Source organism: Melanerpes formicivorus, unplaced genomic scaffold, assembly GCF_026170545.1.
Source record: "Melanerpes formicivorus ecotype bairdi unplaced genomic scaffold, bMelFor1.0.p_v2 SCAF_15, whole genome shotgun sequence".
NCBI classification, from domain to species: Eukaryota; Metazoa; Chordata; class Aves; order Piciformes; family Picidae; genus Melanerpes; species Melanerpes formicivorus.
In genome coordinates this window covers 15,884,206-15,897,820 of record NW_027142367.1, presented here as the reverse complement: position 1 = coordinate 15,897,820, position 13,615 = coordinate 15,884,206, and the positions used below count along the sequence as shown (strand labels likewise).

At 47.5% G+C, this 13,615-nt stretch overlaps 1 protein-coding gene across 1 annotated transcript in view; it reads left to right on the top strand.

Moving 5' to 3' along the window:
• RTTN (rotatin) overlaps positions 1 to 3,228 on the top strand; it is a 93,329-nt gene extending 90,101 nt beyond the window's left edge. Inside the window, exons 47-49 of the mRNA XM_068147686.1 lie at positions 37 to 140; positions 541 to 610; positions 2,758 to 3,228. Coding sequence (XP_068003787.1) covers positions 37 to 140; positions 541 to 610; positions 2,758 to 2,840 — 257 coding nt within the window. The 3' untranslated portion in view covers positions 2,841 to 3,228. The remainder of the gene's footprint in view (positions 1 to 36; positions 141 to 540; positions 611 to 2,757) is intronic.
• The last annotated feature ends 10,387 nt before the right edge of the window (positions 3,229 to 13,615 follow it).

The window sequence follows — 13,615 nt, the reverse complement described above, 5'->3', positions numbered from 1 at the left end:
TGTTTCCTAGATGCTTTTTATGTTTTCTCTCCTTAGATCAAGCAATTGCAGTGCTGTCTGCCTGTCTGGAAAGTGACAGTCGTGCTGTTCAGAGAATAGGAGCAGCTTCACTTTGGGCTCTGCTTCACAACTACCAGAAGGTTGGTATTCACAGACTGCAGTGGGTTGGAAGGGACCCCCAGAGGTCACCTTGTTCAACAAGTTAATGACAGATGGAGACACTGCTTTTAAGTCTCAGAAACATGCTTTATGAAACTTTCTAATCTCCAGCCTAAATCTGCCTTCTTCAAGTGTCAATCCATTCCCTCTCATCCCATCACTACAAGCCCTTGTAAAAAGTCCCTTCCCAGCTTTCTTGTCGGCCCCTTTCAGGTACTAGAAGGCTGCCCTAAGGGGGCCTCATGATGCAGTCATCTGCTGATTCTAAAATTCCTCTATCTCAGGTTCTGCTGAGCAATTTCAATTTCCCAAACTTTGCCTGTTAAGTGTGAAAATGTAGGAAAGGAAATAAATTTGTGCCTGGGTTTGTGTGTGCTGCAGGCAAAAGTGACTTTGAAGAACCCATCCATAAGGAGAAGAATAGATGAGGCCTACTCTTCAATTAAGAAATGTAAGTCTTACTTCCAGCTAATGCCACTTGTGTATTTTTCCATCTGGTGGATAACCAGCAACACATTTCCATTTATGTCAGCACAGTAACTGTTAGAAGTTTTTGACAGGATCATAGTATCATAGTATCAGTCAGGGTTGGAAGGGACCACAAGGATCATCTAGTTCCAACCCCCCTGCCATGGGCAGGGTCACCCCACACTAGATCAGGCTGGCCAGAGCCTCGTCCAGCCTGGTCTTAAACACCTCCAGGGACAGGGCCTTGACCACCTCCCTGGACAACCCATTGCAGGGTTTCACCACTCTCATGGTGAAGAACCTCCTCCTCACATCCAGGATGCTTCTGTCTCTAAGGCCATGGGAAGCAGTGTGGTTTATGGTTAGGCAGCTTACAAACACAGATACAGAGAAATGCCTCTTGGTGAAGGAATGATTGAAAAGACCCCAGGTAATTGCTGTGGCTGCTTTGTAAGGAAAGGTCTGTTCCTGCTTACCATCAAAAGAAGTGTGGACAGCAGGTTGAGGGAGGTGATTCTGCCCCTCTACTCCACTCTGGTGAGACCTCATCACCCTAACTCTGGAGCCTTCAGCACAAGAGGGACATGAAAGGCTCTGAGCAACCTGATCTAGTGGAGCATATCCCTGCTGATTGCAGGGGGGTTGGACTAGATAACCTTTGGAGGTCCCTTCCAACCCAAACCATTCTATGATTGTTCTTCTGGGTGCAAGGGAAGGGATTTTTCCACACAGCTGTTATTCTGGCTTTCTGCTTTGTCCTACCAGAGGATAAGTTTGGAGAAGAACAAGCCATGACCTCATTGTAATTTAGAATGATTGAAAAGCAGTTTGCACTTAGATTTGGTTTTTTTTCTTCTCAGAGTGGTGGTGAATGGTGCCACATCCAGCTGGAGGCCAGTCACCAGTGGTGTCCCCCAGGGATCAGTGCTGGGCCCCATCCTCTTTAACATCTTCATTGATGATCTGGATGAGGGGGTCAAGTCAGTCATCAGCAAGTTTGCAGATGACAGCAAGTTAGGAGCAGATGTTAGTCAGTTAGAGGACAGAAAGGCTCTGCAGAGGGACCTCGACCAACTGGACAGATGGGCAGAGTCCAATGGGATGGCATTCAACAAGTCCAAGTGCCGAGTGCTGCACTTTGGCTACGGCAATCCCATGCAGAGCTACAGGCTGGGGTCAGAGTGGCTGGAGAGCTGCCAAACAGAGAGAGACCTGGGGGTGCTGATCGACAGCCGCCTGAATATGAGCCAGCAGTGTGCCCAGGTGGCCAAGAGGGCCAATGGCATCCTGGCCTGCATTAGGAATAGTGTGGCCAGCAGGAGCAGGGAAGTCATTGTGCCCCTGGACTCTGCTTTGGTTAGGCCACACCTTGAGTCCTGTGTCCAGTTCTGGGCCCCTCAGTTTAAGAAGGACATCGAAACACTTGAACGTGTCCAGAGAAGGGCAACAAGGCTGGGGAGAGGCCTTGAACACAAGCCCTATGAGGAGAGGCTGAGGGAGCTGGGATTGTTTAGCCTGGAGAAGAGGAGGCTCAGGGGTGACCTCATTGCCCTCTACAACTACCTGAAAGGTGGTTGTAGCCGGGAAGGGGTTGGTCTCTTCTCCCAGGCAAGCAGCACCAGAACAAGGGGACACAGTCTCAAGCTGTGCCAGGGGAGGTTTAGACTGGAGGTGAGGAGGAAGTTCTTCACCGAGCGAGTCATTCGTCATTGGAATGTGCTGCCCAGGGAGGTGGTGGAGTCACTGTCCCTGGAGGCGTTCAAGAGGGGATTGGACGTGGCACTTGGTGCCATGGTCTAGTCATGGGGTCTGTGTTGATAGGTTGGACTCGATGATCCTCAAGGTCCTTTCCAACCTTAGTTATACTGTGATACTGTGATTGTCACAGCTAGGTGGGGGCTTGGAAAGCTATGGAATTCTTGCCTTTAAATAAAGCACAACACAGCCCAGACTTTGCAACATGAAATATTAATACTTGATCTGCTGCTCATAATACAGAGAGGTTGAGGAGGTAACATAGGGTGAATTCTACCAAGGCATTTGCTGCAATCTTAAAGGTAATTGAGTCTGAAGAGCCCACTAGAAATTCAACTCTTTTTTTTTTTTGGTGTTTTTTTTCCTTCCATTTAGCTACTCCACAGCCTGAAGAAGATGAGCTACATGCCTACTACTTAAAATGCCTAGAGAATATTGTACAGCTTCTTGATTCTTAATGACCAGAAGATGACTCCTCAGGTTGAAAGTGGACAGCTCTCAAAGGCAGCCTGAAGCTCAAAGAAAATGTCTCTAATTCCTGGATCAGTGGCAGCAGCATTTATGCTATGGGAGAATTTTATGAAGCCTTTGAGGAGTATGTTCCTTACTTTGAACCAAAGCAATAGTAATAAATGTGGTTCAAACTATTTGTACTCTAATCCCAATGGGAAATGGTAATGCTGCTACATTAAGTAAGTACAGTAAGTACACAGAGGGAGGGGATGTACAGAGGGAAAAGGATGTGAAAAACCAGAAGTTTTCTTAAGTTATGCATTGGAATTGTTTCTATAAAGTATTAGGATTGCTGGTTAGGATTGGTCTTAATAAAGGTTGTTTTTTAATTGGGATGAGCATCCCTTGTGGGTGCATTGTGGTTGGAGTGTTACAGATGTGCACAGGGGGGACTGCCAGCATGGCAGTTTACTCAGGATGTGAGATACCTCCTTCAGTTTTAGTTAGGTTACAACGGGGTGGAAAATATTGGAGACACAATTTCCCGGTGCCCAAGCCCAATGTCATCTCCCGGCTGGAGCTGGAGGGGGAGCTGGGGGTGCCCAACCCCAAAAATTCACAGTCTCAAGCTGTGCCAGGGGAGGCTTAGGTTGGATGTCAGGAAAAAGTTCTTCATAGAAAGAGTGATTGCCCATTGGAATGTGCTGCCCAGGGAGGTGGCGGAGTCACCATCACTGGAGGTGTTTAGGAAGAGACCGGATGGGGTGCTTGGTGCCATGGTTGAGTTGATTAGATAGTGTTGGGTGATAGGTTGGACTCAATGATCTCAAAGGTCTTTTCCAACCTGGTTTGGTCTATTCTATTCCATTCCATTCCATTCCATTCCATTCCATTCCATTCCATTCCATTCCATTCCATTCCATTCCATTCCATTCCATTCCATTCCATGTTCACACTCAGACAAGGAAGATCGATTGTGATTGATTTTTCTTCGACTATGTAATTTGTTGGCTTTAAACCTTTACTTGTCTTAAATTTTTCAGTTTTCTGTGCTAAATGAGTTTGAGAGAAAAAATACTTTGCTGCCTGAGCCTGTGACAGTTCTGCTGAACCTGCTTCTAGCAAGGTGTTTAGATTCCTCTCAGCACAGAGTTTGCATGAAAGCAAGCAACCAGAGAGGCAAAAGGTGGGTAACATCCCTAGAAGAGCTGTAGCAAGGCCACCTCTACCTGTAATTAGTCTTTTCTTCTTAACTAGATACTGAAAGTATTTTCTACTGACAGAGGAACGTTTGTTGTTTTGCTCCTAAATAATGTGTGACTTGAGATGATTCAGCTGACTGAAGGGTGATGCTTACAGTGGCTGGATGAAATCATTACTAGGAATTAGCAGCTAACCTCTCATTCCTTCACCAAACGACAGACCACCAAAGCCTGACTCTTTCCCACTTGATACACTGCATTAGCTGCCAAGTGGTTGTTAAATGCTGTCATGCTCATGCCATAGCCCTGCAGAGCTGTGAGCTGCAGGGCAGAGAACACTCTGCAGCAAGACAGCTCTGCAAAGTCAGCATTTGCAGCCTGGGCTTGGTGAGAGGTTTGCTTCCCCTCAGCCTAGAGAGTGCCAGATCTTTTCAGAGACTCCTCTTTCAGCAGCCTCGACCCTAATGATTTTCTTCATAAGTCAGGTTAGAAGTCAAACTGTAGATTGTCTGCCACTTTGCTTGCTTTTTCAGAGACATAAAAAATGAGAGCACTCAATGCCAAGTTAGTGCTGATGGAAGCAAGCACTCAGCAGGGCTGCTGAGAGCTCTTGGGAAGTGCAGAAACACAAATGAATGGAGTGAGGTGAAACAGGGCTGGGGTACCTGAGTGACTTCATCACCTGCAAGTACATCAGAGTCAAAACAGAGAAGAGTGGGATGCTTGTTTCCTGTGAACATTTCTGTTTCACTGAGCTGTACAGAGCCTTGAAGAATTCATTCAGATGAAAAAAAAAACAACCAGGTAAATTGCTGATGTATTTGTTCTTGCAGCAAAGCCTAGTGCAAGTGCTGTATTTATCCCCAAATGAGCATGGATCTAACTGCTCTTTTCTCTGTATTTTGCAACCTTTTGCAATTGTGGGAAGCAGCTGCAGCAATGGCATAAGTAAAGACTTGGGTTAAGTGTTGCTCCTCAGGAAAGTCAAAGCCATTTTCAGTCTCAAACCTCTTTTTTCCCCCCTGTGCACAAAGGCTTCACAGAATACTGAAAACTTTCCTTCTTCAAGATTCAAGCCTGGAGTAAAGGAGGCTCTGGAGAGACCTTAGAGCAGCCTTGCAGTACCTGAAGGGGGCTTACAAGAAGGCTGGTGAAGGACTTTTTACAAGGGCTTGTAGTGATAGGATGAGAGGGAATGGATTGAAGCTTGAGGAGACCAGATTTAGACTGAGATTAGGAAGAAATTCTTGACAGTGAGGGTGGTGAGACACTGGAACAGGTTGCCCAGGGAAGGCCATGGATGCCCCCTCCTGGGATGCATTCAGGGCCAGGCTGGATGAGGCCTTGAGCAACCTGGGCTAGTGGAAGGTGTCCCTGCCCATGGCAGATGGGTTTGGAGTGGACAATCTTCAAGGTCCCTTGCAACCCAAACTGGTCTATAACCTATGAAGTGCAGCAATACCATAAGTAAAGGCTTCTGTTAAGTGTTGCCCCTCAGGAATATCAAATCTGTTCAGCCTCAGATGGCACACACCTCAAACCTCATTATTCCCTTTGTGTACAAAGGCTTCACAGAATACTGTAGACTTTCCTCCTTCAAGATTAAGTCTAGTTGAGAGGTGTCCCTGCCCATGGCAAGGGAGGCTGGTCTAGATGATCTCTGAGGTCGCTTCAAACCTCAGCCAATCTAGGATTCTTTGAATAAGGATTGATTTATTTATCTAAAGGACATCACCTTCTACATCACCTTTTCTCCCCAAAACTGGAGACATACAGCAGTCTCCCTGCATATTAAACCAAGAGGTGAGTTACTGAGTGGAGCTGGTCAAGACCAAGTTGGATGAGGCCTTGAGCACCCTGGGCTTGTGGAATGTCTCCGTACTCAGTCCGACCCCCACAGCAAACTGCTGTCTAAGCTGTCAGCTCGTGGCTTGGACCACTACACTCTGTGCTGGGTTAGGAACTGGCTGGAGGGCCAAGCCCAGAGAGTGGTGGTGAATGGTGCCACAGCCAGCTGGCAGCCAGTCACCAGTGGCGTCCCCCAGGCATCAGTGCTGGGCCCCATCTTCTTTAACATCTTCATTGATGATCTGGATGAGGGGGTTGAGTCAGTCATCAGCAAGTTTGCAGATGACACCAAGTTAGGAGCAGATGTTAGTCAGTTAGAGGATAGAAAGGCTCTGCAGAGGGACCTTGACTGACTGGACAGATGGGCAGAGTCGAATGGGATGGCATTCAACAAGTCCAAGTGCTGAGTGCTGCACTTTGGCTACGGCAATCCCATGCAGAGCTACAGGCTGGGGTCGGAGTGGCTGGAGAGCTCCCAAACAGAGAGGGACCTGGGGGTGCTGATCGACAGCCACCTGAATATGAGCCAGCAGTGTGCCCAGGTGGCCAAGAGGGCCAATGGCATCCTGGCCTGCATTAGGAATAGTGTGGCCAGCAGGAGCAAGGAGGTCATTGTGCCCTGGACTCTGCATTGGTTAGGCCACACCTTGAGTCCTGTGTCCAGTTCTGGGCCCCTCAGTTTAAGAAGGACATCGAAACACTTGAACGTGTCCAGAGAAGGGCAACAAGGCTGGGGAGAGGCCTTGAGCACAAGCCCTATGAGGAGAGGCTGAGGGAGCTGGGATTGTTTAGCCTGGAGAAGAGAAGGCTCAGGGGAGACCTCATTGCCCTCTACAACTACCTGAAAGGTGGTTGTAGCCGGGAGGGGGTTGGTCTCTTCTCCCAGGCAACCAGCACCAGAACAAGGGGACACAGTCTCAAGCTGCGCCAGGGGAGATTTAGACTCGAGGTGAGGAGGAAGTTCTTCACCGAGCGAGTCATTCATCATTGGAATGTGCTGCCCAGGGAGGTGGTGGAGTCACCGTCCCTGGAGGCGTTCAAGAGGGGATTGGACGTGGCACTTGGTGCCATGGTCTAGTCATGGGGTCTGTGTTGATAGGTTGGACTCGATGATCCTCAAGGTCCTTTCCAACCTTAGTTATACTGTGCTACTGTGATACTCACAACTGGGGGTTGGAACTAGAGGATCTTCAAGGTCCCTTCTAACCCAAACCAGTCTGTGATTCTGTTACAGCACACAAACAAAGCTGTAATTTCTGTTCACTGGCACTTAGGCTGCACAATTAGCCTCACAAGAACCTTTACTCTTAATGGCTCTCTTGAAAGAGAATTAAAAGTATCGACCTCATTCACAGCAGATCCTGGAGCTGCATCTGTTTTCAAGGGCGTGGTGTTTATCATGTTTGAGTTTTCAAAGGGTATCAGATCCTGTAAAATCCCTTCAGCTTTGAAGAGCTGTGAAATGGTTTCTTGTCCTTCAGAGGAAAGTGCAATGAAAGTGGAGCTGGCTTCCCTGTGCAGACTGCAGAAGGTGGTACTGAGCAGGTAGCTAATTTCTCTGATAAAAGGCATGGCCCTGCAATCCTCATCCAGGAGAAGATAATTACCACTTGCACTAGCCAGAGATACGCTCCTGCTTTACCTTTTGTGATTTGTAATCAAGAAGGAACTTACTTTCAGCTCAAAAGAGGTATGTACATAAAACACCCTCCAAGTGAGGCTTTCTCAGGACTGATGTTTCATCTACTGCACCCTTCACAACTTTCAAAGAAATCATTTTTGCTTGAGTGGTAAAGAAACCAAAACGCAGAGCGGATGAAACTTAAATCATTTAGTTGTGATTGTGTGTGTGCTCATGCAAACAGAGACAGTTAAGTCATGACTTGCTGATGAAGTTTCCCAAGCTTTGTGTATTTTACAAGCCTCCTTGAATATCCTCCAAACCCCAGGAATCATTTATGAGAAAGGTACTCATTGGTGATTTGCTCTTCCAGCACTGTGGAGCTATGGATTCTTCTCAGTCACAGCAACTACAAAGCCCTGGGAAGAGTTTTCCATTGGTTCCTCTCCATATCAGACTTAAAAAATTCAGCAAGTGCAGGCTTCTGGTGTCAGTGGAATGATGGAGCAGTACTGGCCAGACTGGGGAGGGGAGTTTTCTCTGCTGAGGCTTTGGCCCAGCTTTAACACAGGATGATAGACTCACAGAATGTTAGGGGTCAGAAGGCACCTCAAAAGATCATCCAGTTCCAACCCCTCTGCCAAGGACAAGGACACCTTCCACTGGAGCAGGTTGCTCAAGGCATCATCCAGCCTGGCCTCCAGGGAGGAGGCATCCACACTCTCCCTGGGCAACCTGTCCAGTGTCTCACCAACCTTACTGTCAAGAATTTCTTTCTACTATCCAATCTAAATCTGCCCTCCTCAATCCTACTGATGGGGGTTGGACTGTCACCTCTGGCAGTTCTTGTTTTTATAAGCAGTGATTTATGTGCTGAAGATTAACACCAGGAGTAAAGATGATCCAAGGGGTGGAACACCTCTGCTATGAGGATAGGCTGAGGGAGCTGGGGGTGTTTATCCTGGAGAAGAGAAGGCTCCAGGAGGACCTTAGAGCTGCCTCAGGTAATAGGCTGCCCAGGGAGGTTGTGGATGTCTCCTCCCTGTGGGTGTTCAAGGCCAGGTTGGATGAGGCCTTGAGCAGCCAAGTCTAGTTGGCAGGGAGGTTAGAGCAGACGGTCTCTGAGGTCCCTTCCAAGCCAAGCCATTTTATGATTTTACAGTTCAGTTTGGTATTCAGCTGCATTGTGCTCCTAAACCTCAACTACCACAACCTTGTCAAGGAAAAAAAATAACAGTAAATGTACAGGGTGAAAGCTGGTCCCACTTTCAGTGGAGGAGGAAATTCTCACACCACCTGCTCTCCTGCATCCAAAAGGCAAGGAAGTGTCAGGCTGGATTGGATTTGGAGCCAAGAGACGTGCTCAGGTTCACATGGGCTAATTCTGACTGACAAAGCCACCCAGACACTATGGCATCGTTTCACCTTCCCCATCACTTGACAACAAGACCTTGAAGCTTTGCCATTTTAGATCCTGCTGCTCTGTGTTTGGTGTCTGTGTGCTGAGCAGGAATGTAATTGTAACAGAGATCAATACTGCATGTGGCTTCTGCATCTGATTCCCTAATTTCAGTCATAGTAGAAATGTTGGGAGGTGGTTGGAGTTAGAAAGGGTTTTAATAAATACCTGATGGAGCTCTTTGGAACCAAGTTCAGTCTTTGTTCCACAGGATTTTTGCATTTCCTTTCTATTTCAGCTGTAAAAAGGTCATGAAGATGACCCTCTGATCTTCTGGAACACCTCCCCTGTGGGGACCAGGCTGAGAGAGTTAGGGCTGTTCAGATTGGAGAAGGCTCCAGTCGGACCTTAGAGCAGCCTTCCAGTACCTAAAGGGGGCTGCAAGAAAGCCAGGAAGGGACTTTTCACAATGGCTTGTAGTGACAGGATGAGAAAGAATGGATTGGAACTTGAGGAGGCCAGATTGAGACTGGAGATTAGGATGAAATTCTTGACAGTGAGGGTGGTGAGACACTGGAACAGATTGCCCTGGGAAAGCTGTGGATGCCCCTTCCTGGGATGCATTCAGGGCAGGCTGGATGAGGCCTTGAGCAACCTGAGCTAGTGGAAGGTGTCCTTTTAGGTCTCCTCAAAGCCTTCTCTTCTTCAGGCTGAATGACCCCAGGGACATTTTGAGAAGCTGTGATAAAAGAGCATTCTGTTGGTACGTTAGGGTTGTTGATAAGCCTTTTTGGAGCTGATATGCTGCTTTGGAGGTATTTTATGATTGCTCTAAATCACACATGATTAAACATTTTCCAGAGCTCCATGCCTTTTGTTCTGAACACTTCAAGGAAGATCTAGGGAGTCACAATACAATTAAAAAATATAAATCCTCACAAAATAAGTTCTGCTGACTCTAATCAAAGAAAGAAGAGAAGGCTCTGGGGAGACCTTACTGTGGCCTTCCAGTATCTGAAGGGGGCTACAAGAAAGCTGGGGAGGGACTTTTAGGATGTTGGGTAGTGATAGGACTGGGGGGAATGGACCCAAGCTAGAGGAGGGGAGATTCAGATTGGATGTTAGGAAGAAGCTCTTCACCATGAGGGTGGTGAGACACTGGAACAGGTTGCCCAGGGAGGTAGTGGAAGCCTCATCCCTGGAGGTTTCTAAGGCCAGACTGGATGTGGCTCTGGGCAACCTGATCTGGTGTGAGGTGTCCCTGCCCATGGCGGGGGGTTTGGAACAGGATGATTCTTGAGCTCCCTTCCAACCCTGACAGTTCTATGGGTCTATGTAATGGCTGTTGTGAAGCCTGCCAGAGGTAATTAAACTCTCAGATTCTTAGAAATCAGTGAACAGGCTGAATGTTGGAAAAGAAAGACAAATCTCTGATATTCCTTCTCCAGCTGAAGAGACCAATTGAGAATGTGGCTCACTGCTGCTTTATCTCTGTACAGAAACTGGAGTGCTCTCTTGAGCTGACTTCTGTTTCACTGCACTGCCTCAGCCAAGGCCTTTTTTTTCCCCCTTGGTGCCAGCAGCAGTCTGTAAGGATATCTGTCATTTTTGCTGCACTGTTGCTCCAGGCCTACCTGTCAAATCTTAACTACTAATGAATCATTAAGCAGGGGATTAACATATGGTGCTGGCCCTGAATATATGTCTTAATTCTTCACAGCTTTGTAGCAATGTCCATTAAAAACCAAACAAACAGTCACCCAGGGTCATCCAGGATGGAAGGTCAAGTCACGATTAAAATCCAGGCTGTGGGTCCCATTGTGCTTGCTGCACTCTTAGGTTTGGTTCTTTGTTTTAGTTTTGGGTTGTCCTATTTTTAAAGCTGGAAAGTTCCACTGTGGTGCTTTTGTTGTCTAACCACAGTTGGCATTGAGCCCACAATTAATTGAATAAGTCTTGTTTATCTTTGTGAGCCTTCCCTTCCTTTGCTTTGGGGTTCAAAGAATGGAGAGAGAGTGAGATCACTGAGAAAGAAGAGCCAGACTGTGCAGTACTGCATAGAGAAGCAGAGAGGAAAAGCCCAAGGAACTGTTCCAAGTGGTGGAATGACCATGACATGTGCCACTGCTGCTGCTGCTGTCGGGGGTCTTACTCACAGATGATCAGAAATATGTGGATTTTCCAGCTGGGCAGGTAGGGAGAAACAGCTTAGAGGCAAGGGAGGTATGAGGAGAGGCTGGATGATGGACCTTCCCTTGCATTACCTGCTCTGATACCTCCAGTGCCCAGGAGGGTAGGGTGCAGATGGTGTACATCTCTCTTTTGATAGGATGCTTTTGGTGTGTGCCCACTCCCGGATGATACCAGCAGAGTCAAGTGCCACAGTGCCTGCAGCTCTCTGCTCTGGGACTTGCAGGTTTGTGCACTTGGTTTGGGATTATTTCAGGTTGTGTTTTGCTGTTTATTTTTTTTTAGTGTGAAATGATTTTGGGAAGGGTTATTTTTAGTTTGGTTTCTCAACTACTGAGTAATTTCTTGTTTCTGACAATCAGTGACAACGAATCACTTGCTCAGGGGATCTATTTTGCTTGCAACCCTGAGTAAGACTGGCAATTCCTGACTGGAACATTGCAGTGCCAGCTGCACCATGAAGCACTGCCACGTTTTAAATAGAGTGATCAACCTCTTGTGTGAGAGCAGAGACAGAGCTTTGCTATTCTTAGCTGCTGTGATGATATCCATGCCACTCAGCACTTGACTTCTCTATTAATTTTCCTCTGCCTGCCAAAAGCAGCACGTTGCAGGGTTGTGGGTGTGTTTTTTTGCAAGCCCCCATTCACCTGAAATAGCTTTGCTTTCTATTTATCTCTCTCTCAATTTAGAATGTGATTCATAGGTCCACAGTGAAAAATTAGCAGCCCTTTAAAGCACGTGGAAGCAGGAACTTAATCCTGAGGGATCTTCATGCCTGGGCTTTTCAGACTCTGAGCTCCCCAGAGCAAGAGCTATCTCTGCATCTTACACACTGTCAACTACACTGGCAGCACCTAATTAGAAAGCAAGAGGTTGGAGGCAGGGGAAGCTGCCTTTTGTCACCCCTCTGCTGTGATTAGTGACCTGGTAAATGCTGCTTTTCACAGACTCACAGGAACATTCATCCTTCTTCTCTGAGGAACTAAAGGATTGGATGTCCCTTCAGTGGGAAAAGCTAGGGGGGGTAAAAAAAGCCCAAACCTGTCCTGCTGGGAGCAGAGCAGGGGTCTCCTCCTCTCTAGAGAAGGAAGAGCTCACCTGGGCCCCACCTGGAGTACTGCATCCAGTTCTGGAGCCCCTATCACAAGAGGGATGTGGAGGTGCTGGAACATGTCCAGAGAAGGGCCACAAGGATGATCAGAGGGCTGGAGCACCTCTCCTGTGAGGACAGACTGAAGGAGTTGGGGCTGTTCAGTCTGCAGAAGAGAAGGCTCCAAGGTGACCTCATTGTGGCCTTCCAGTATCTGAAGGGGGCCTACAGGAAGGCTGGGGAAGGACTGCTCAGGATCTCAGGTAGTGATAGGACTAGGGGGAATGGAATGAAGCTGGAGGTGGGGAGATTCAGGCTGGACATGAGGAGGAGGTTCTTCACCATGAGAGTGGTGAAGCCCTGGAATTGGTTGTCCAGGGAGGTGGTTTGGGCCCCATCCCTGGAGGTGTTTAAGCCCAGGCTGGATGAGGCTCTGGCCAGCCTGATCTAGTGTGGGGTGTCCCTGCCCATGGCAGGGGGGTTGGAACTAGATGATCCTTGTGGTCCCTTCCAACCCTGAATGATACTATGATGCTATGAATTACAGAACTGTGGGAAATTCAGGTTGGAGGAGACATTCCAAACTCCTCTGCCCCATCTTTGTGCTCTGAGGCACATCTGTATCATCCCTGACTAATTCCCATTTTGGAAGTGCACACACAATCCTCTTGTGGAGTCGCTCCAGCCCTTACCCAGCCCTGCCACTGTGCCTAACCCAGAGATCTCTTGTTTGAGAACGACTTTATTCCCACAGTCCTTCCTTTGCACAACAGGGAAGGCTCTCCCATTGCCAGCCTTCAGTCATCCCTCTGCACTAAGCAGAGTTCCTTTGACTTTTACTTCCTGAGCCTAAATGTCATCATTCTTGTCTTCGACAGAATTCCCTCCAGTTTGTAGGGAAGCTTATGAACATCAGGTACCTAGAATGAAGCAAAATGTTCCAGCTGAGGCCTCACCACTGCTAAGTGAAACAGGAAAATGCCTCCTTTGTCTTGTTGATGACTCTCTGTTGACACACCTGAGTGAATCTGTCTTTTGGAAGCAGACAATGTGATAACATTTTCTCTCCTCTCTGGCTAGCAATCAGAGCATCCAGATCCTTTTATTCAGCACTGGGGAATTTTGGACATTTCTTCTTCCCCTTTCCTTCTTTTCTTCTTTCCACCATTATGAACATTCAGTTAGTTGCTAAGAATAATGATGCTGTAATGTACTCTTGGTTACTTGGTTTGCATCAGAATATGCCAGCTTAAGGGGGAAAAAAACCTGTGACTGCTGAGGACTGCAGTGCATTTAGCAAAGTAGGATGAAATCAGAAGGATTGGTTTAGATGTTCCCATCCATTGCATGGCAGCTGGATACCACAGGCTTGCTGTTGTGTGATCCTGTGAGGGTGACTCATTTCTCACCTGCTGACCCAACCTGCT